General features: G+C 44.6%; 1 protein-coding gene across 5 annotated transcripts in view; it reads left to right on the top strand.

Annotated features, from left to right (window-relative positions):
• Lrch1 (leucine rich repeats and calponin homology domain containing 1) overlaps positions 1-22,017 on the top strand; it is a 182,267-nt gene that overhangs the window by 76,757 nt on the left and 83,493 nt on the right. For all 5 annotated transcript variants that reach the window (XM_013349303.2, XM_013349301.2, XM_026783236.1 and 2 more), the window contains exon 2: positions 9,993-10,137. In XM_013349303.2, coding sequence (XP_013204757.1) covers positions 9,993-10,137 — 145 coding nt within the window. The remainder of the gene's footprint in view (positions 1-9,992; positions 10,138-22,017) is intronic.

The raw sequence follows: 22,017 nt of genomic DNA, 5'->3' as shown, positions 1-22,017 counted from the left end.
ATCTCAGGGAAGGCATGGTGTAAGGAGCGGGAGGCAGCTGGTCATACTGCATCTGCAGTCAGGAAGTGGAGTCAGGCTGTAAAACCTCAATATCCGTCCTTGCTGACTCCCTCCCTCCAGCAAAAGTCCACCCGCTAAAGGTTCCACAACCTTCCCAAAATAGCATGGCCAGCTTGGAGGCCAGATGTTCAATCACATGAGCCCGTGGGGGATTGGGATTTTGTATTCAAAGCACAACAGAAGGCAGAAGCTGAGCCTGGCCATTCTGTGCTACACCCATAGTTTGCTCTCATAGCCACCATGTCCACCCATCACTTTGGTCTTACCCCCTCCTTCCCTGCTGGTGGCAGCAGCCTTCAGCTGCTCTGAGCCTTGCTTCTTCAGTCTGATAACACCTCTGGTAAGAGCCTTTTAAAGGTGAGTCATACCCTAGTTAAAACACGCAAAGGTTAATAGGTGCTGCATATTTGCAGTTGTTTGAAGCCCAGATTTTACCCCCAGACCACATCGGTGTCGTTTTTTTATTTTCTCACCGGGGTCCTCCCTGCCGGAGCCACACTGTCTTTTCCCCAGCCACCCTCCAGCATGCCACCTGTCCCCACCCTAGAGCCACTCACTGACTGTTTGCTCTGGGAAAGGATCTAGCCCCTCTGTCTTCGGGGACAATGTCTGTTCCTCTCGTACTGCGAGTACTTTCCTGGTAACTCCACTTGGAAGTCACAGCCCACCCTGTGTTTCCTGGCATCCTTGTCCCCCACTTGTCAGCAGCTAGTCTGTCCTTGGTTCTACCTGCTGGGTCCGTTTGTCTTGCCTCCTTAGAATGTTGGTTCTGGGGCTGGGATGACGTCTGCGGTGTTTGTCTTCTGTGTAGAACTATTTCTGTCATGTAGTAAGTACGCTGTCAGGATTGATCAAGTAACTGAAGTTTTTTTCCCAAACAAGTGTAATTAATTGCCCAGTCCCCACTTTTTTAGACTTAATTTGAAATGTCAAAGTCTTATTTCATCCAAATCATTACCAAGATGATTTTTAATTTTCCCAAACAAAAATTACATATATGAAAATGTCATAATGAAAATTATTGTTTTGTCTTATCTAAAAAATTCCTTAAGATGACCTGTTTTCTAAGAACATACACGTGACATTTTAATTTTTCTAATGCTGAACATTTTAATATGAAATGCCATTAATGATAGTTTTATTTCATGCATACAAGGGAATTGCTTTAATTTTCAAGTAAATTTATATTAAATTTTTTTTCTTGGAATTGTTACATTTAAATATGTTAGAGTACCTTTAAATCTTCCAAGTTCCATCTGCGTGGTAATATCACTGGTAACAGCTTTGTTTGAGAGGTTTTGTGGCAATGCTTTTTTTCTCCTCGACTTTCTAAGGAACATATGGAAGGGACACCGTGGGTAGCTTTTGAAGTTTTGCTTATTTGAGATTCATTTGACATGTGTGATTGACACCATGTGGTATCTATCCATTCTGAATCCCCTGGGTTTCTACTTCGAAATACTGCTGCCCTCTTCACTGTTGAGTCTGACAAGAGTGATTACTCGGGCTTCTTGACTTGCTGGTTAGCCTGAAGTTCACTCCAGATCAAAGCAGAGATCCATCCCGCTGTCTTGGACCCCTTTAAAACGGTGTTATACCTTCTGTGCCAAATTCAAAAGTTCCCTACAGGGTCAATAATTTCATCTTTGAGGATGAAAGATCTGATGTATGTGGTCTCATCTCTGAGATCATTTATAGTACATTTTTAAAAAAGAAAAAGATCATTCTTGACTTGCCTTTAAAAGCCTTTTGATTTTTAAAGAGGAGTTGACCAGATTAGAAATAGATGTGGATGTTTCATAAGCTATGAAAGCCTTGCATGCACTTGACCTCGGGTGGCAGAGAGGGGGGTTGTACTGATCTTCCAGTGGTCTTGTTTGCCTTTTTATCTTTATTATTGGGAACAGACGTGTTGTTCAGCCTCTCTTCATACGTCAAGGATTCCGTACTCCTTCTTATTCAGTCTCCCAAGTAGCTAAGAGTACAGATGCGCACTCATGCCCAGTGTATTGTGTCGTTTTTTTTCATATTTTTATATTTACCGTTTTGTGTATAATAAAGGATCCAGTTAACAGTGGGGGTCCTGGTGAACTGATGCTTAATAGGCTTTTAATGCCGTGTTTGATTTCAGAAGTTTCTAACTAAAGTCAAGACCTTGGAAAAAATCTTTATAGTATGATCATTTTCTTAGAAGGGTTTGAGGTTTCCCCAGCATGCTTCCCCATCTTTTGTGGTTGAGGACCAGGCTTGCTGTCAGCATCCTCATAGTGAGCAGCATTTCATCCTTGACGACAGGTCTACACTGCCGGTGACGTGCGAGATGGCGGAGTCCACTTACCGGTCCTTAGCATCTCTGGGCATCGCAGCCTTTGCACTTCAGCTTGGCTCACCTAGCGGCACTTGCTAGATCCCTTCATCACCAGGAATTCGTCTTGAGCAATTGCAGAGCAGAGCTGCTTCTCCCTCTGTTATCAGCTGTTCAGTTTCATCAGTGAGAAGGACCCCAGAATGGGAACTCCCAGAAGCCTCTGCCCCCACCCTCCCAGTCTCCTCCTCTCTTACCATTTGAGCAGCTGCTCCAGGCTGTGTTATTTCTTCCAGACAACCCTGGGCCTCTCTGCACCTGGAGGAAGCCCATCCCTCCAGCCGTCTGTGCTCCTGTGTGCATCCAAACTTCTCTCTAGAGTTCCCCCGCCTTCTTTGGACACAGAGACTGTTAGAGTAGGAGCCATGAACTTCCTGGGTCAGCTGTCACCCCCTGAGCCTGGGACGCACTGCTAACTGCTTCCTGTGTTGCATTCCACTCCCCAACAGCCCAAGGTGCAAGCCAGTCTGGCGCATGCGGCCAGCAGTGTGTGAGGAGTGGAGGGAGAGATGGGCTGAGCCACGGATGGAGCTAGACAAAACTAGCGAGTGTGACGTAGTGGATAGAGAAGCCATCAAACTGATTTTGAGATTTTTTTCGCTCATTATACAGAAGCACAGTTAGTTTGGCCAGCCGTCACAGCACACACATGTAATCCCAGCGCTTCAAAAGCTAAGGCAGGAAAACCATAAATTCAAAGCCAGCCTAGACTAATAAGATATTATCTCAAACAAACACCTCCCCAAATAAAACATATATATATGAATAGTTAGTAAACAAGTATAATTCGTTTGCTGATATTTCGTGCGGAATATGCTCTCCAGTCCAATCTACTTGTCACTCAGGCCTTATTGCTTGCTATGATGGAATAAGTCAGTGGCAGCCTATTTGTGCCGATTCTCCTTGCAGTGCCATGATCTATGTGTGCGCCACTCTGAGGACTTAACTCTGGAGGGCCTAGTCTGACCCTGTCGAGAACTCTGGAGCAGTGCTGCTTTTGTCTTCATGTTACAGCCGAGGAAACTGAGGCTCAGGCAGATTACCGTTTCCAAATCTCCCCAGCCGAGTGGTAGGCCAGAGCTTGAAGTTTCACCCTGTGGCCCGAGCTCCAGCTGTGTGTAAGGGCCTCACCATTGTGGAACGTAGGTTCAAGGCTCGGGAAGATAAATTAGCAACCATCGTACACGAATAATAGAAATCCAGGTACCAAGGGGAACAGAAGAGCTTTGTGGCAAACAGTTCAAGCCTTATGACGCCGACCCGTGAGACCTCCTTCTGGGTAGATCCCTGAGAGCTGGGCTCTTCCCAGTCTTTTAGGAATCTGTTGTTATTTCTGCCTGTTTGGCCCTTGCAGTATCTGGTGGTTAAATCTGCCGAGTCAGGTCTGAGTCAGCCGTGGGCTCTGTTCCGTTGCCTGAAGCCATGATTCCGTACTCTGGGGCCTTTCTAAACTTGCCCCTCCTGTGGGTGGGTGGTGAATCTTGGGGCTGGGCTCCCGTGTTTAGGGAGCAGAGTAGAAAGTGAGGAAGCTGAGCAGGGATAGAAAGGCAGGAGACCTTGCCTAATGAGCTGAAGAAGGCCCGTGACCCCAGGCCATCTATCTGCACAAAGATGGTCTCCAGAGGAGCCGCAATAGGCAAGTGGAAAGAGCCCCCCCTACAGCCTTGGGAGGCACAAGAACGCATGCAGAGGTGTGCTGGGGCTTTTGACTTCCGTGTGTTGGTGACACATCTCGCCAGTCAGATGTCATGGCTGGTCCTAATACAGTAGTTCCCTTCTATCTTGTTTCACTGTTTGTGTTCAGTTCCTCGTGGTCAGCTGTGGTCCAAAAATAACATTTGTCTTACCTCTCGAGAGAGACACCACAGCCATACAATGTTGATCACAGTCTATTACTGAAACGATTCTAGTCAATTGCCCCTTATTGGGATTCTCTTGCTTGGCCTAGTTTGTAAACTCAGCTTTTTCGCAGGCATGCTTATCGAAGAACAAACAGAGGATGGATGGACTTCATCCTATCTGGGCTCTTTAGGCTTCCCCTGGGAGTCAGGAGATGCAACCGTATCTGCCATGGGGGAGATTGCTGGCTTCTGCAGTTACTTGACATGGCAGTCTGTTTACAGTCTTACTTGGCTTTCCTGAAACTGGTTGTGATCTTGGCTTCCAGGAGTAGGCCTTTCCTGCTGACCACCCAACAGGATGTGGTCCACGAGGTCCCCAGCTGTCCCAGCCCACAGAGCTTGTGCCTCGAGGATGGCTAATGACGGCAAACTTCGGATGTTATTGCTGGCACATGGGGGCTTCAGCCAGTTCCCTGGGAGCTACCACTTCTTATATAAAAACAGCCCGGCGCCCTCCCTCCGTCAGTCTTGCTGACTGCACACTGGATTCCACGTACTGTTTTTCTCCCCTACCCTGCTTATTTTTATTCATTTGGCCACTTTATTTTAGGGCTCCACATAGCTTATTTTGGCAGTGTGATACTTATTGTTTTATTTCTGGCTGCTTGGCTTTCGTGCGAGTACTTGAATTAAGCAACGGATGTGGGCAGATGTGTCTTAGGGGTGCTAGTTTGCTTCCCAAGTGTGTGTGCGCTAGGGTGTACTTGACTCCCCACTGTAGAGCAAGACCTCCAGGGTGGGTTTCCAGCTAGGACAATTGCCTACTTGGGCTGGGTGGAGACAAAGGCACCCGAGATACACACCGTTCATTTGGAGACACCCCATTCATTTGGAGAACATGTTCAAGACTGGGCCAGAGGTCATGTAGCTTTTGTAAGACTGTGGCATGCTGACCAGGCCCCTAGAAATAGGCTGGTGGTTCATAGTTTTCCTTCTGACAAGATATACTCAGATGGGCAGTTGGTCTCTCTGGTCCTCCAGTATTGTGGGGCCGAGTGAAGGAAGGCTCTCGGGACGTGCTAGTGGCTGTTCCCAGGGGTGGGACTCGGTTTTGCTTTTCCCTAGTCTGTGCCTTACTGGGGGTTATAGAGGCATGAGATGGAGAATAATTGAGGCGAGCACCCGGTGTCGAGTCCCGGTCTCTGTGTGTGGTGCGCACATGTAAAACAGAGGGAAAAATATTAAACTAATTTTTTATGTCTATGGCTTTTTCAAAATATGTAAAACTTCATTCCTGGCCAGATTTTTGTTGCCTGGCTTATACTGGAAACTTGCTGAGAAGGAAGTAAGAATAAGGGGTCAGAGCCAGCAAGAGCTGGCTCCAATTGGAACAGTATTTTTATCCTCACCTTATGAGCCCGGTTAGGGGCTCTTTTCTTTCAAGCTTCCTCTTGGGCATAACCCCTATCCCTGGGAGAGCGCCAGCTGCTGAGGCTTGGTGTGGAGGCGGAGGATGCCAGTGGGGCTGTGTATCAGCATCTCCTCCTAGCTATCTCTGAATGGTGAGGAGGGGGTAGGAGAGGCATCATGTGGACACCACTAGAATTCCCATGGCTGAGTCTTGCGCTAGAGTTTCCAGCCAGGAGCCCCCAGCTTCTAAAACCCTGCCGGTCACCCTAGCATGCCAACAGGCTGAGAGGTGCTAGGCAGATATCTACTTCTATTTAGTTAATGAAACAGCCCTAAATAGATTCACTGATAGCCCAAAGGCCTCAGAGTTGTAAGTGATCAACACACACACAAATCCTATGTTCAAGCCCCTTTCTTTCTGAAAGGCTCAGGCCTTATTGGGTCTCTCACCACTGTGCACCACTGGTTTCTGTTGCCATTCGAAGTTAAGATGTGAATTGTCCTCTTACCCTGTGCCTGAGGTCTAGACTTCTTGCTCTTGCTGTGTTTTGAGTGGAGAAGTTTCACTCCTCAGACTCTGGGGTGTCTGTGATTCTGTTATTAGTGGGGTGGGTAAGTGTCTTCTTGGCTCTGCTGTCTTCTGTCAGGGTCTAAATTAGGGGTGTTCACTGTCCTGTGCCTTTGATTACAATGAAGTCGGAAATTCACTCCCTCTTCCCTTCTCCTCTTTTTGTCTCCCCTCCTCCCTTCATTTCCCCTTTCCCCCTCCCCTCCCCTCCCTTTCCCTCCCCTATCCTCCCCTTCCTTCCCGCTCTCATTCCCTCCCCTCCTCTTCCCTCCACTCCCAGGTCTTTGGACCTCTCCCTTCCCATCTCCTCTTCTCTCCATCTCCTCCCCTCCCCCTTTCCTCCCTTCCCTCTCTTCACCCTTCCCCTCCCCTTCTTTTTCTTTTGGGCAGGGGGCAGAGAGTAGCTTATGTAGCCCCCAGCTGGCCTGGTCTTGTCTTTCTGTCTTGTCTTCCTCTTTTCTCCCTCGCTCTCTCTATCCTCCTGCCCTCTTCCCGCTTCTGCTTTTCTTCTTGGTTTTCAGGGAACAGGAAGCATTCTGAACACATGTTATTTTGTAATCTGATAATCTAAGTTGAAACACCTTAGTGCGGACTTCCCTTCCACGCTAGGCATCCGATGGTTTGCTCTCAGGCTTTATGTAAAGCTCAGAGGAGCGTCCATGCCCATTTTTTGGTACTCTTCTTTCTGTCTTCCACTAACAAAGTTGAAAATTAAACAGTGCATAAAGAAAAAAAAAGCCATATATTTGAAAGCCTACCAAGCTCAGTGCTTTCCTGTTTGTACTTGAGGCACGACTTTGCTTCCCTATGCCACGGTGACTATATTTTGGTTGAATTTTGGACAAATCAAACTGGAAGATTGATGTGTTGTCCTGGTCTTGTTTGCATCTTTTCTTGAAGAAGGGTGATCTACTGGGGGAGCACGGTCAAGCTCTGTGCTTTAGGCAAGTGACCCAAGCCTGTTCTTACCCATAGGTTGGAGGCAGTACTCTTCCATGTAGGGTTTGCATGAGGCATCTGCTATGTGCTGTACAAATTTCACCACCAGCTGTATCTGTTCTTGCAGGCACACTCAGCTCCTGATTTAGAGCATATATATTATATGTATGTATATATGTGCTATAAAGATTTCACCAGCTATATCTGTTCTTACAAGCACACTCAGCTTCTAATTTAGAGCATATATATGTATGTATGTATGTATATATGTATATATGATGTATATATACAATTTTATTCTTCAATTATGTGTTTCTGTGTGTGGGTATGAGCACGCAAGTCCTCTGGAGCAGGAGTTACAGTTGCCAACCACAATACAGGTTCTGTGCACTAAATTCAAGACCTCTGCAAGAGTAGCACAGGCTCTTAACTGCTGAGCCGTCTTTCCAGCCCCAGATTTATTAAGAGTATATTTCGGAATATCCTGAGTTATGGTTTGTTGTGCGTTTGCTACATTTTTCTATTAAACATTTAAGCTCCTTGATTGCGTGTGGTTTTTCCATTTCTGTAGAAAGCATATACTCAGGAAATGTTCATGCTTGTGTAAATAATTCAGCACTTGGTTCATTAACCCAAACAAACTCTTTTTGTTTTGCTTCAATTTCTGCACTGCTGACTGAGGCAGCTGTTTTGTGTAGGCATCGGCAGAGTCTAAGCTGCATGTAGATTTCTTGCCTTCTGCTGTAGAAACTCATGCAAATCCAGAAGTATAGGCACTCATGGCGCAGGGAAATTGTCACTAGCTTGGTACATATGGAGATCTACTTATTTGGGGACAGTGAAGGCCTGGTCACAGTGGATACCCATGGTCAGCAGCTTAGACCTTAATTTGTGATGGGTATGTAGCCTGACTCCTTTCAAGGAAGGACCTTTGAGAAGGCATATAGAGAATAGTACAATTAGAAACAAAAGTTTTAATATAGCCCCGTTGGTAGCATCTTTACCTAGTGTGCATAAGGCCCAGGGTTTGAGGTCTTGGGTTCATTCTTCAGCTCTGAATAAACCTATGTGGTAGACATTGGGGCATCTGCCTAAACCCAACAGGGAGATCAGAAGTTCAAGGCCACCACTACTAAATAGAGAGTTCAAGGTCAGCCTTGACTACGTTCGACCTCAAATACAACCACAATATTTTCAGAGGGTCCTGAGGAGGCAGGCCTGTGGCAGGTGGTAACACTGGCAGCTGAAGCAGGAGGATTGTGAGAGTTCTAGGCTAATTTGAGCCTGCATAGTAATATCCCGTCTCCAAAAGGGAAATCAACAAAATCACCAACACAGGCAAAGAAGCAAAGAGTTGAATAGGAACATGTTAGATCGAGTGTATAATGAGGGAGGACTAAGGGAGGACCAGCCCCACCTCTGCAGAGGCCTCTGTCAGCGCAGATCAGTTTGCCCAGAGGAAAATGGGGGAAGAATGCTGAACTTTCCCCCACTCCTGGAGACCATGAGGAGATAAGAGGTGGGGACAGCAAACACCCTGTACTGTAAACACTGGAGACACCAGGCTGCACGACACCGTTGTCTCTCTGTGAACTTCAGTGGAACTTTCTGAGCTGAACTCACAGGAAACAGCCGTCTGTTTTCTGGGCACATTTCCTGCTTTGCAACACACGAGAATCTTCATGCCTTCTGGAATTGGATTTTTTTCCTGTTTTGGTCCTAAACATTCACGAAAGGAAATTTGTTTCACGCCCTGCCCACCCCCATCCAATGCCCAGGACCTGGCAGTCACTTCAGTGCTGTTTCTCCTTCCTGGTGTGGGGCTGGAGATCTAACCCGGGACTTCGCACAGAGCTGGGTACCATTCCCCTGCTGAGCTGCATCTTCAGCCCCCATCCTCCTGACAATAGCATCTTCTTCTCTTTGTATAAGAGTCTCTTCAGCTGTGAATGTAAGGACTATCGTCCCCCATTTTTTATCATGGTTTTCAGGCATCATTTTGTCACAAGCATTGTGTTCATGTGTCAAGTTCACCCTCTTCCTTCAAGCTGTCTGGGAAGTTTTAAGTTCACGAGCATAAAGTTCCCAGTTTATCATCCTCTAGCTGTTAACTTCTCTCTTCACGGTGGCATCCTTGCTTTCCTATTTTTGGTCCCATGTCTGCTGTTCTCACCTTTGCCTGTTAAGGATATTGCATCATTTTGTTTGCGGGTGCTGCTGTGTGCTCACATCTCTGCACAGGTCATTGCCCCTGTTTTTGTGGACTTGGCTGTGGGGTTCACTTTTACTGGTAATTGTTTGGCAGACACATATTGACTCTTAATGGACATAGTTGGTTCATGTTAGCCTTGTACATTGTAAGTATTCTAGTGAATAAGACATTTTTTTTTTAAAAGTGCTGGTTATGTGTCTGTTTGTAGAGGATGTAACAGACAAATCCTCCTACGTTAGGAGAGTTGGTTTCTGATTGGAGTCAGTGCATATAATGAATGCAAGTTTGAGTGATGGTTTTGGGAACTGTGTGTATTTGTCTATGTGAAAAGATATTTCTTGCCTAAGATAATTTCCAAAGTTTGGTGGAGAGCTCCTTTTGTGTAGCCAGATGTATAAGTCAGAGACCGGAAGCCCCACCGGCACCTTTGCTTCCCTAGTACATGTGCTTCTGAATTTGCCCAAGAGATGGAAATAGTAACAGAGGCAGAAAAGCGATGACGTTGGTGAAGTTCAGATCACAGCCTGGAAAGCAGGAACGGGGCATCTATTCTGGATGTCGATGTATTCACGGCGCCTTCTTTGCTTTCTCTCGTAGATCTGTCTAAAAACAGGCTGGTGGAAGTGCCGATGGAGCTGTGCCATTTCGTGTCCCTGGAAATCCTTAACCTGTATCACAACTGCATCCGCGTCATTCCTGAGGCCATCGTCAATCTGCAGATGCTGACCTACTTAAACCTGAGGTAGGTTTAACTGGGCACTTCTGATCACGTGCCTTCGGGGACCAGGCCAAAACCATGATGCATCTGTCTGTCGATCATCGTGATCGACATCAGTGATCGAGATGCCATTCTTGATCATTCTTGCAATTAAACCACAGAAATATTAACGAGGCCCTAAGTTTATAGGGCCCTTTGTATTGCTCTTGGTGCTGGACTTCCCCAGATGTCAGCAGGGCAGGGTTCTAAAAGGGAATATTGACATAGCATCATGTGTATAAGGATGCTAGCATGTTGTCTTCAGGAGTTCATGCAGATTTTGAAGGAGGAAGGGAGAAGACTGACAGTTAAGGCATTTCAAGAGAAAGGGAGGTAGCCAGTCTTTTTGACTTCAGTCACTTTAAGAAAATTGCTGAGGATCTGATTTGTGTTGTGGTGCACGCCATTAATCCCAGCACTTGGGAGGCAGAGGCAGGCGGATCTCTGAGTTTGGGGCTATCCTTGTCTACATAGTGAGTTCTAGGACAGCTAGGGCTACAGAGGGGAAACCCTGTTTTGAAAAAACAAATGAATGAACGAATGATAAGACCAAAACAAACAAAAACCAAAAAAGACCTCCAAACAAACAAAAATGAAGGGTGTGGAGGACCACTGAGCTTTCTGGCCAGAGAGTTTGCCTTCTTAGTTCCCATTAAATGAAGCTGGTGTGTGCCAAGTCTTAGCCTTAGTCTGCCTTGGGTAGCATCGTGTAACACTGCACCGTGTTAATGCTGCAGACTAGAGTTTCAGGAAAATGAGTTCTTCTAGAATCTTGGTTTTAAACTTTGTAGCCGGATGCTGTGGTCAGATTCTCACTCCTTGACTCCCAAATCCTTACCACACACTCAGGATCTCAGGAGAGAGGGTGTTGTTGTTGTAGTCCTTCTGTTGTAATGGAAGCCAGCTCCCCTGTTCCAGCCGGAATCTTTTCTCATGCCACTAGCATCTTGGTAAGTATAGGGTAGGAACTAATTAATCAACCAGGCTCATGGTGCGTAACAAATACATCAATTTTAAAGTTCAAAATTCCCAGCGAACCAGAGACAGCAACTCTTTATAACATAGTAATGCCAGTGTTTTTTTGTTTATTATTGTTTGTTTTGTTATTGTTCTTTTGATTTTGCCTTTTGTTTTAGTTGGCTCCTGAAAAATTAGGGGACTTTTGCCTTTTTTTTTTGTAACCAAAACAACACAGAGGCTTCCATTTTATTTCATAGGCATGCATGTTTTTCCTCAGGGTGAAAGCATTCCGAGGAGTAGTTATCACTGGCTTTGATTTATTTATTTTTTTGAAAATAGAGTAGGGTGCTATTAGGTTATCTGCAGGTTCATCTATCTGATCTTTAGTTCTGCAGGCTTCTGGTGCATCTGTCCAGCTTCAGTTTTCTTGCAGTTTCTGCCAAGCAGGAAGCTCACTCCCTTAGACTTTCCTGGGAACCCACACAGCCGAATCTGTAGATTTTGATTCCCTGACTTGTCAAGAGATTTGTTTGTTAGTTGTGATTGTTGCCAAAGCATTTGACCCCAGTAGTTAGCATACAATAAGTATGTATTATTATATACAACAATATGAATAATCAGTGTAACTTCATGTTGTTCTATTAAGTCCATATCTTTGGGGCATAGTTGACTATAAAATCCTAAAAACACTTGATGATCTATATTTGCATTAAAAAATTAGTAATGTATTTGTTCTAAGAAGTTGTAAGTTACATTTGATTGAGAATGGGTCATTGCTGTCCTCAAATGAATAGAAAGACTATCATGGAGTGTGGACTTGAGAATTCTTTAAGGCAAAGAAGCGGGGGGGGGCTGGAGAGATGGCTTAGCGGTTAAGAGCACTGACTGCTCTTCCAGAGGACCAGGGTTCAATTTCTGTCACTCACATAAGGGCTCACAACTGTCTGCAACTCCAGTTCTGGGGACCTTAATGCCCCTTCTGGCACCAGACATGCAATTATTATATAGATATACATGCAAGCAAAGACTTACACATATAAAGTAAAATAAAAAAAAAATAAAAACTTCAAAAAAAAAGAAAAAAAACAAAAGACAAGTTGTTGTTGATGGCTGAAGTAATGCGGTTGGCTCTCTGTGATGAAAGGGAAGAGGAAAGAAAAGACTGTTCCAATTGCTTTCTGCATTTCACCCCATGTCTCATCTCTCAATTGTATTGGGAATTTCAAAATTTTGTCTGTTTTTCTTTTTCCACATTTCCTATTTTGAATATTAACATTTCTGAGACTTACTCTCTTGGATCAAACCATGTGTTCTTTGAAGGAACACGATAGGAGGGGAAAAAAATTAAGAAAGAGTATGCCTCAGCTCTCAGGAGCTTAATGTGAGCATTCATAAAACACATATGGTTAGCCTCTAAGTTTTTTTTTAAAGCTAGATAATAATGCTATTATTTATTACATTTTAAATCTCTTTCGGGGGGGGGGAAGGGAGGGATAATGTGTGCCATGGAGTGTGTGTGGTGGTCGGAGGGTGACTTACAACACTCAGTTCTCACCTTTCGCCTTGTAGACCCTGGGGATCGAACTCGGGTCCTCAGGCTTGTTGGCAAGTGCCTTTACCCCATGGACCACTTTGAGAGTCCAAAATACTAATATCTCAGATTGCTGCGATGAACCTTTCTGACCCAAAGCAACCTGGGGAGAAAAGGATTTATTTGGCTTATAGGCTACAGTCCATCACTGAATGAAGTTGGGTCTGTAGCTCAAAAAAGGAGCTGGTGCAGAGGCCGTGGAGGGCTGCTGTTTACTGGCTTGGTTCCCATGACTTGCTCAGCCTGCTCTCTTACAGAACCCAGGACCTCCCCTGGCAATCATCAATCAAGAAAATGCCCCATGGAACTGACCCACACACCAGTCTCATGGTGGCAGTTCCTCAATTGAGGGTTCCTCTTCCCAGGTGACTGATTTGTGTCAGTCAAGCCGACAAAAACTAGCCAGCCCAGTAGTTACTTTTGATGACTTCCTGCAGAAGTCAGTCTGGATATGAATATGTAAATATGAAATGATGGTGAGAGCGAGTTTTTTTTTAAAGAAACCAAGAAGCTAGAGTTGTGTTATTCAAATAGTCTTTAAATGCTGCTTGACTAAAAGATAAAAGTTCCTCAGAATTGTATCTCTAGGATACTTCTAGGCTTGGGAGCTATTTGGGCAGAATGTGTCATAATAGCTCTTGCCGGAGAGTTTTGCTTGTTGATTTTGAAATAGTAGGTGACTGCCGTAGCTGTGTACCTGCGAATATGTAACCTTGTCTAGACAACGCTGTTGGCACCCTCTGTGACGCTGAGTAATATCATAACCCCTGTGCCGTCCGTTGTCTGCGTGACAGCTTCCTGACTCAGACTGGCCCCCGCTCCAGCTGGATGCAAACTGGTAACTGGAAGAACTGAGGAGGCCATATTTGGGCAATAGCTTTAACAATTGGATGGGGGGCTGTCACCTACTTTTAATAAATTTTAAATATTCATTTATACATATATATGTGTGGAACAGCTTGGGGGAGTTCAGTTTCTCCTTTCACCACGGGAGTCCTCGGGATGGAATTTAGACTATCAGGTGTGATAGGTGAGCCATTTCAATAGTCCTAAGTCTATCTCCTTCCTAAGCAACTAAAACGTTTTCTTTTCTGTGGTGTTTGGCACTTGCGCTCCCCCTCTACCCCCATTAACTAGGTAGAAAGACTTTTTAGATAAAGTAATGCAAAAATGTCTTCCCAGATCTTATGTTTCCGTACTTAAAATGAAGCTCGAATGCTGGTGTGTTTCTGTGACGGTGGGGATCACACCAGGGCATGGACATGGAAGGCTTATGCTCCACCATGGAGCTCCAGCTCCGTTCTTGCTATATTTAGAATTCCTCCCTTTCTTAACAAATTACATGCAGGAATTACTAATTTTATACATTCTGAAATAAAAAAAAGATCCCATATAAAGATATTTGGAATTTATGGGAATGTTCAAAGTTGGTTCCGTCCCCTGAGGATCATGTACATTTTGGCAGTGTAAACAACCATAAATATTTGAGAATTGTCTTGGTGATGATGAAGATGATGATCACGGTAACGGAGCAGGGACATGTTTTAACTGCGTAGCCAGGTTCTTGGCTGGCATCCTTTCTCCTGCACGTTATCTTCATCTTTCCGATGGCTGCTTTTGTGCCAAGGATCCTCATGTCTTCTCCAGAGGCGGGATTGATTCACACATGAAAACATCCTCGCCGTAGACTGCAGTTAAAAACGTGAAACTGGTTTCCACTTTCTCTTAGATGATGGAAATGTAGTATTTGTGGAAAATACTGTTTTACTGCTGCTTATGTAGCCTGGTTTGAAGCATCTAGCTTCTTTTAATCTTTGCTTCTTGCTGTTTGCAACCAAAGGTTATGTTAGTTTAGTGTGTGTGCCCCCTGCCTTCCTGCTAGAAAATGTCTTTGTCCAAGAAATGTGGCCAAGAACAATAAAAGTGATTCAGCAAGCCTGTTGCTGTATAGCAACAAACACTTGGAACCGGAAGCGCACAGAGAAGCCTAAAATCTATTTTAAAGGACTGGAAAGGTGTTAGTGTTCCAGAAGAAACTAGAAGAGCCTGGAGCAGCAGAGGGCTTGGCTGCAGTGAGTGTTAGGAATCTTAGAATGGAGAGCGTGGGGGCTCATCTTGGAGAAGTTCAGGGGTGGAGGCATCAAAACCCAAACTTCTTCAATGGGACTGCTTCCAGGACCAGGGGGAGCGGGTTTCCTATTCTCAGAGGAAACAGGACCAGCTGGGCCTGGGTTGCTCCTCAGAAGCCCTCTCTTCCCAGATTGGGTTTGGAGCTGTTGCCCGTGAAGGGGGTTGTCTGTGGCATGAAATGTTATCACATGGCAAAAGGAATGCATTCTGGCTGCCGCCTGCTTCCGTGGTACCCTTTCTGGCTGCTAAACAATGTGGAGAAAGAGCCAACTTCCTGATGGTCATATAACCAGTAGCCCCACATTCTTCTGGGACTCGTTCTCAGAAATGATCTTTAAGCCTCAGAATACCCACTCTCTTGTTTGAGGGACCCTGGGTTGGGGCAACTTTACAAGGCACAGTTGTTTCATTTTTTTGTTGTGAAACAAAAATTAATTTTCGTTGATCTCATGCCTTACACTGACCATTTCTGAAGAAGCTATCTGTGGGAAAACAGTATGTCTTTGCTCTAGAAAATGGGAAAATTGATACCATTTTTTTTCTGAACTTGGAGGTTTTTTAAAAAATTAATACAAACTTAAATCTCTACCTTTTTTATGAAGCTCTGTTCAAAAGGAAAAGAGTGTATGTGTGTATGTGTGTGTGTGTACATGCATATGTGAACTCATGCAGCCACATGTGTGCACATGCATGTGTGTATGTTTGTATTTGTGTGTGGTCATGCAGCGTGCTCTTGTGTATCTGTATGTGTGTATATGCATGCAAATTGTGTGTGTATGCATGTGTCTGTGTGCATGTAGCTGGTCTATGATAGTGACGTATCTTATGAAATCTCAGATACACAGAGACACCAAAACACAGTGAGCCAGACTGGAATTTGATAGTATTAATCTTAAAAAATGAAAACATTTTCCATGGAGTGGTAGAAGTGAAAGAGGCCATTGGGACATCCAGGCTGCACAGGGCACCTGTCTACATGTGGCTTGAGCCTTGGTTTTTCTAAGCCCTGGCGTTTGTTGATATGGACAGACATATAGTCAGAGAACCCCAAACTTTTGGATGTGTTTATAAATTGCTCTGCGTTGTGTGTGAGTTTCTTTCTCTTTGTTTTGTGCTGGCATGCTACCAAACACAAGTAAGTTAATAATGGGATATTTCTTACCAAATTCCATTCCTTTTAGCATAGCCCAGGCCTGGCAAGACTTCCGCGGAGGATTTTTCCATTATACACACCTGATCACAGATGTTTTCACTCCCTGTTTGTATTGGGAGAAAAAAAAAAGCCGGCGACACAAGAGTGACATTGTGCTCTCCCAGCGGAGCGCAGCCTGGGTTTGCGGGCTTTGTCTTCAGTTCTGGTTCTGATCTTTATAGTCATGTTAAGGTCTTCGTGCCCCAGAGTAGCCCTCTGGAAATGAAGCAACACTTGCTCTGAGTTCACTGCAGAAATTCCTTTCCACTTACAGTTGTTCCCAGTGTTCGTTCGGTGGTCCCAAGTGAGCAAGTTCCAAATTGCGTTTATTTTCCCAACTAGACCAATAAAAACACCTTGAAATGTTGCTGTTTCACTAAGAAGCAACTCACTACATTTCCTGTATATAATATGAGAGATGGGAGAAAAAGCGTGTACACACACACACACACACACACACACACACACACACACACACACACGCAGAATTCTGGATCTGGGGAATAATTGCCCTCATTACCACCAGCACCATGTAGCTGTGACGTCACTAAACAAGTCTTTCTGCAGCCCTTGTAGCAGGTGTGAGGCAGGCACACGCTCTTCCCCTGGGTCACACTGGGGGTGATGGAGTGAGGGGGGCCCCTGCTTTGGCATTGTGTAGGTTGCTGAACATTTTGCCCTTGTTATCTTGCTGAGCGCCCTCTCCATTGCATTCCGTGCTCTGCAGAACTATTTCATGAACCTGAAAGTAGTTGTTCGGGCATTTTTCAGGGAGCAGCCTAAGTATAGAAACAAGAAAAAAAAAACAAAAACCCTTTGTCTTTGAAATGCTGCTATAGTTCCCCCTTTAGCCTTCACACTGTAAGTGTGTGCATTTGCTTCTCATTTCTTTCCAGAAGATTTTCTTTTTTTATTATTTTGAGACAAAGTCCCTCTATGTAGCCCTGGCTGACCTGGAACTTGAGGCCAGTGAGACTTCAAATTCACCGAGATCTGCTTGCCTCTGTCTCCTGAATGCTGGGTTTAAAGGCTTACATGACCATGCCCAGCCCCCATGATTGATTATTTTTAATTGAAGATGTTGGGTGTGTGTGTATGATCCTCCCAATTTTTGTTTATATTATCTGTTGATCCTTCGTCTTCTATTTCACTCATTTCTAGTCTGATCTATCATTTCCTTCATTCTGTTTTGCCTACAGGTGTTTTCATTTTCTAAGCCCAAGCTTTGGCTAAATCTGTAGTCCTCCTTGTTGCGGGATACATGATAACACCACGAACCCCGAGTTTGTGTTTGTGTTCATTAAATAAAATCAATGGAAGTGGAGCTAGCAACTAGTTGGTAGAAAGTAATCATAGAGAGTTGGGGGGAGTCTGGAAGACTGATAGAGAGGCGCCCAGAAAGTAGTAGGAGGGACTTTGAGTGTGGCAGTATTTCTTGGTTTGTCAGTGAGGGAGAGAAGCTCTTTTTGGAGACATTGGTGAAGAGGGAAGGTCAGCAAGTTGCGCCTCAACCTCTCTGAGCTAGCAGGTCTTCACCCCAGCCTCCTACTCCTGAGCCTTATTGAAAAATAGAACGATAGAGATTTAATTAAAAACTCTATTTGATGGCAGTGGCAGGAGGTAGATCTGGTGGTGGCTTCTGGAGAAGTCCTGCAGAGCCACAGTTATTGATGGAAACAGCTGTACATACAGCTGTAGCTACTGTGCTGGAGATAAAACAACACGTCCTGCCTCGGTGCCCCCAGTACTGGGTTATAGTCTTGTCCCACTGAGCCTTCAGGGCGTGGGTGCCTATAGCTTTGGGTGGATGCCTATTTTTATATGTATATTTTAGTTTCTGGTACTAAACAAACTATAAAGACAATGAATGTAAAATGATTGTGACTTAGTTACTGATGCTTCAGTACAAGATTGGGAAGTACTAACGTCCCAAACAAAGCATGTGATGGAAGAAACCAAAATGCTATTCACCCCATGAACCAGAAAGCAAAGAAACAGACAGAAGGGGGCTCTCTTCCAGAATGCGCCCCAAGTGACCTAAGAGTACAGCAGAAGGCTCCACCTACCTTCTCAAGACCAATAGCTCTTCCTTTCCCGAGATCACCACCTCAGGTACCCAAGCCTTTAATGCATGAGCTTTGGGGGGGGGGTCACTTGTCTAAATCGTAATATGCACTAATTTTTTAATCACCCTTAAATCTTTTCTACTTTCTAGCATTACTCTGACCAACAAGCTTTACATTTCCATGCCCTTGCTTTAGGTTACCTTTTAAAATTAATTTGAATTTGTTTCACTGTTTTAGGGAGTGCTTCCAGTTTGTAGATTCTTTAGATGGGTCAAGATTTGCTTTCTAGCCTGGGCAGTTAATTCTATGACTAATCTGTCTGCGCTTGCTGGGAAAAAACCAATATATACATGTAAAGACAGTTGTGGGTGACTTTTTAATTGGTGTTTACATATCTTACACTGTAACACACGGTGTGTGTGTGTGTGTGTGTGTGTGTGTGTGTGTGTGTGTATGTAGCTGGTGTGCTAATAAGACTTTCATTGCTGTGTTTAAATGAGCAGGACATGGGTGGAAAGCATCCTCTTTTGACTCAGAGTTCCGGAAGCTTGAGAGGCCCCTGCTGGGGAGGGAGTGGCGGAGCAGGGTTGCTCTCTTCACAGCAGCCAGGAAGCAGCTGGAGAGGATATCAGCCCTAAAGGCCTTCCTCCTCCTGCTCTTCTTCCTCCTGTGTCCCCAGCCTGTGAGCTGGTGCCTTCTCCATCCAGGGCACTCATTCAGATTTCTATCAGCACGTGAAAGAGTTGTACCTAGTGAGCTCATCACTATAAATGGGGAAACTATTTCCTGGAGGGTGTGCATCTTTTTCCTTTTGGAGCAAGTATCCCTAGGACTATGAAGACCCTGTTGCCTGAAGGTAGGTGGGGCAGGACCAAAGAGTGACCCGTGTGCTCTGAGGGGAGTCAGTCAGCCTTCTTCCATTGGCCAGTGTTTGAATGAGAGCCCTACAGGGAGGTGACACAGAACAGTTTTGAGTGCTGTCCCTTGTGTAGGTGATGACTTTGGTGAGACCATGGTGACCTCAGCCAGAATGTGCCCTGGAAAGCAGCCTAACTTCAGTGGGGTGGCCACTGAGTGTCTGATAGCAGCACTGACATCTGCAGCTCTTATATAGAATCTATAGAGCTTGCCAGGCACCCTTTATCACCATTCTATGTAAAGGCAGTTTCTCCGCTTTATTCCTTGGGACTCATCAAGCTTTTATGCTTAGATCTTCAGAAACCCCGTAGGAAGGCTCTACAGCGTTTACTACTGTAGAAAAAGTGCGATCACATTTGAGGCAGGATGTGGCTGATTGTGGCTCAGATGATGTTGCCTGGTCTGTTAGGGATGAAGCTCAAGGGTTCCTTATGCCTTTCACAGTTTCTGAGAGCTTAACACTGATTCATGAGTGGAAAAAGAACTCAGGTAGGTGTCAAAAATAATGGAATTCTGTTAGGTACTGGTGCCAGCGCCATTTTCTTTCCGTGGCCTCGATCATGCTTTCCTGTTGACTTTCTGCCTCTTTCTGTTTCTTCTCTGTTCCCACATCTAGCTGCCTTTTCTCTTCCTGCACTTATTCAAAGCCCAATTTTCCCAGAGTTTTGCTCCTTACAGCATCTTCAAGACCTGTCTCACAAATCCCAAGTTTGTTCTCCATCTCTTTGACTCCTTTGAACACCGTTCCTCACGTCCTTCTTTGCCTGCCATCTAGGTCCTCTTGAATGTCCCATTTATACCTCAAAATCCAGCACGAGGGGGCTGGAGAGATGGCTCAGAGGTTCAGAGCACTGACTGCTCTTCCAGAGGTCCTGAGTTCAATTCCCAGCAACCACATGGTAGCTTACAACCGTCTACAGTGAGATCTGGTGCCCTCTTCTGGCAAGCATACATGGAAGGAATGTTGTATACATAATAAATAAATAAATCTTTAAAAAAAATTAAAAAAAATCCAGCACGAGATAAATGTGTAGAGGTTTGAATATGTTTGAATACTTGGTCCCCTGTTCTTGAGGCTGTTTGGGAAGGCTTAGGAGGTATGGATTTGCTGGAAGAAGTGTGTCACTGGGGGTGGGCTTTGAGGTTTTAAAAGCCACAGGCAATTCCTGGTTAGCTCTCTCTGCTTCCTATTTGTGTTTCGAGATGTGACTTCTCAGCTGCAGTTCCAGCTGCCTGCTACCTGCTGCCTGCTACTTCCTCTCTGACATCACGGACCATTAAACCTCTGGAACCATAAGCCAAAGAAATCCTTTCTTTATGCTGCTTTCGTTGGGGTGTTTTACCACAACCATAGAAACATAACCAAGACTGTGCCCATTCTGTGTGTCTCTTGGCTTCTTTCTCTCTGCCGTTTATGCTTTTTCTCTTCTCCATCACCTCTATCTGAGGTCTCAGGATTAGTTTGACTCCTTTCCTTCATGCCTTTTTGCACTAATCATTAATGACCAGTGCAGCATTTTATTGCCTCCTACTGGAAAATCTGTGCCTTCCTCCTGCTGTTTTCCTGCTTTTGCTGTTCTTATTCCAGAATGAATGTACGGGGGGATGACCCACAAGCTTTGGCAATCCTGTTGCTGAGAAGGCTGTTGGATATCAAGAGCTCATTATCCTCTCCCTACCCCCCAGAAACACACTCTCCCTATAAACACGTGCAAACATATAACCACAACCCAAGGTTGTTGGTTCTGAAGATGTTTGATAGATTAACCATCTTTGGTGATGGCTGTTACTGAGTTCTCTTCGTTGATCCTTTTGGTTTTTTTCGATATTTATTTATTTATTATGTATACAATATTCTTTCTACATGTATGCCTGCAGGCCAGAAGAGGGCACCAGACCTCATTACAGATGGTTGTGAGCCACCATGTGGTTGCCGGGAATTGAACTCAGGACCTTTGGAAGAGCAGGCAGTGCTCTTAACCACTGAGCCATCTCTCCAGCCCCGATCCTTTTGATTTTTAACCATTTGTTTCCATTTTATTCTTTTTTTTTTTTTTTTTTTTTTTTTTTTTTTTTGGTTCATTTGTTTCCATTTTAAAGGAAGATTTAAAGCCGTATTTTTTTTTTTTAATAGTGAACACTGTCCTCTTTGAATTTACGAACTCTTAGACATAAGGAGAAAAACTATGTGAGGTGGAGGCATTATCTAAGCGAACCGGACATTGCCTAGCAGTGGTTGCTATCCACTGGGGTGTAGCAATATGGAATATTTTAAGCAGTGAGTTATTTATACTCGAGAGGAGACTGATGGTGTGTTATTGTGGGAAACAGTGCAGTTGTGCTACCCAAATATGGCACAGACCTGCACAGCTGAACGGCTGTGCAGCAGCTACTGCAGAATTGGGCTGGATTCTGAGGAGTGGCTTGCAAGGTTCATTCTGGGGGGCTGGCTTTGATAGAGTTCTCCTTTCAAACCAAATCATTAACCTTCTTAAAACATGTCTTTTATATGCGTGGACATGAAATTAGTGGGTATAGTTTTAAAGAACACAGTTCAGGTTTTAATGGAAGTGACCATTGTGTGTTTCTAGTTTTAAGGCGTTTTCAGTTTGCAAATGAGGGTCATACACAATTGCTTTCAAAGTGAGGTTTAAACTTGGATTTCCAGACTGGGTGTGTGCATTTAACTTCAATTAAATCCTGGCTTTGGGCTGAGGTTAGTGCACGGAAGTAGCACTCGTGAGACCCTGGGTTGAAGTCACGCTCTCTAGTAAGGAAGTAAACTTTCATACTGAAAAAAATTATGTAATGTTATTACCTTTGTTCTACAATTAAGCATAAAGATAGTCTCTATTTGATTTTCGCTTTATAGCATAGGAGAAAAGCTCATCAAAAATATCAGAGGTAACTCAAAGGCAGGCTGGTGTAGTTAATTGTGGAGACACATTTCCTGGGAATGAAGGACATGGGAATGGGGGTGTTGTGATGAATGGGGAGGTCTTCATTCA

Source organism: Microtus ochrogaster, chromosome 17 (assembly GCF_000317375.1).
Source record: "Microtus ochrogaster isolate Prairie Vole_2 chromosome 17, MicOch1.0, whole genome shotgun sequence".
Taxonomy (NCBI): domain Eukaryota; kingdom Metazoa; phylum Chordata; class Mammalia; order Rodentia; family Cricetidae; genus Microtus; species Microtus ochrogaster.
This window is presented reverse-complemented; position numbering and strand designations above follow the sequence as displayed.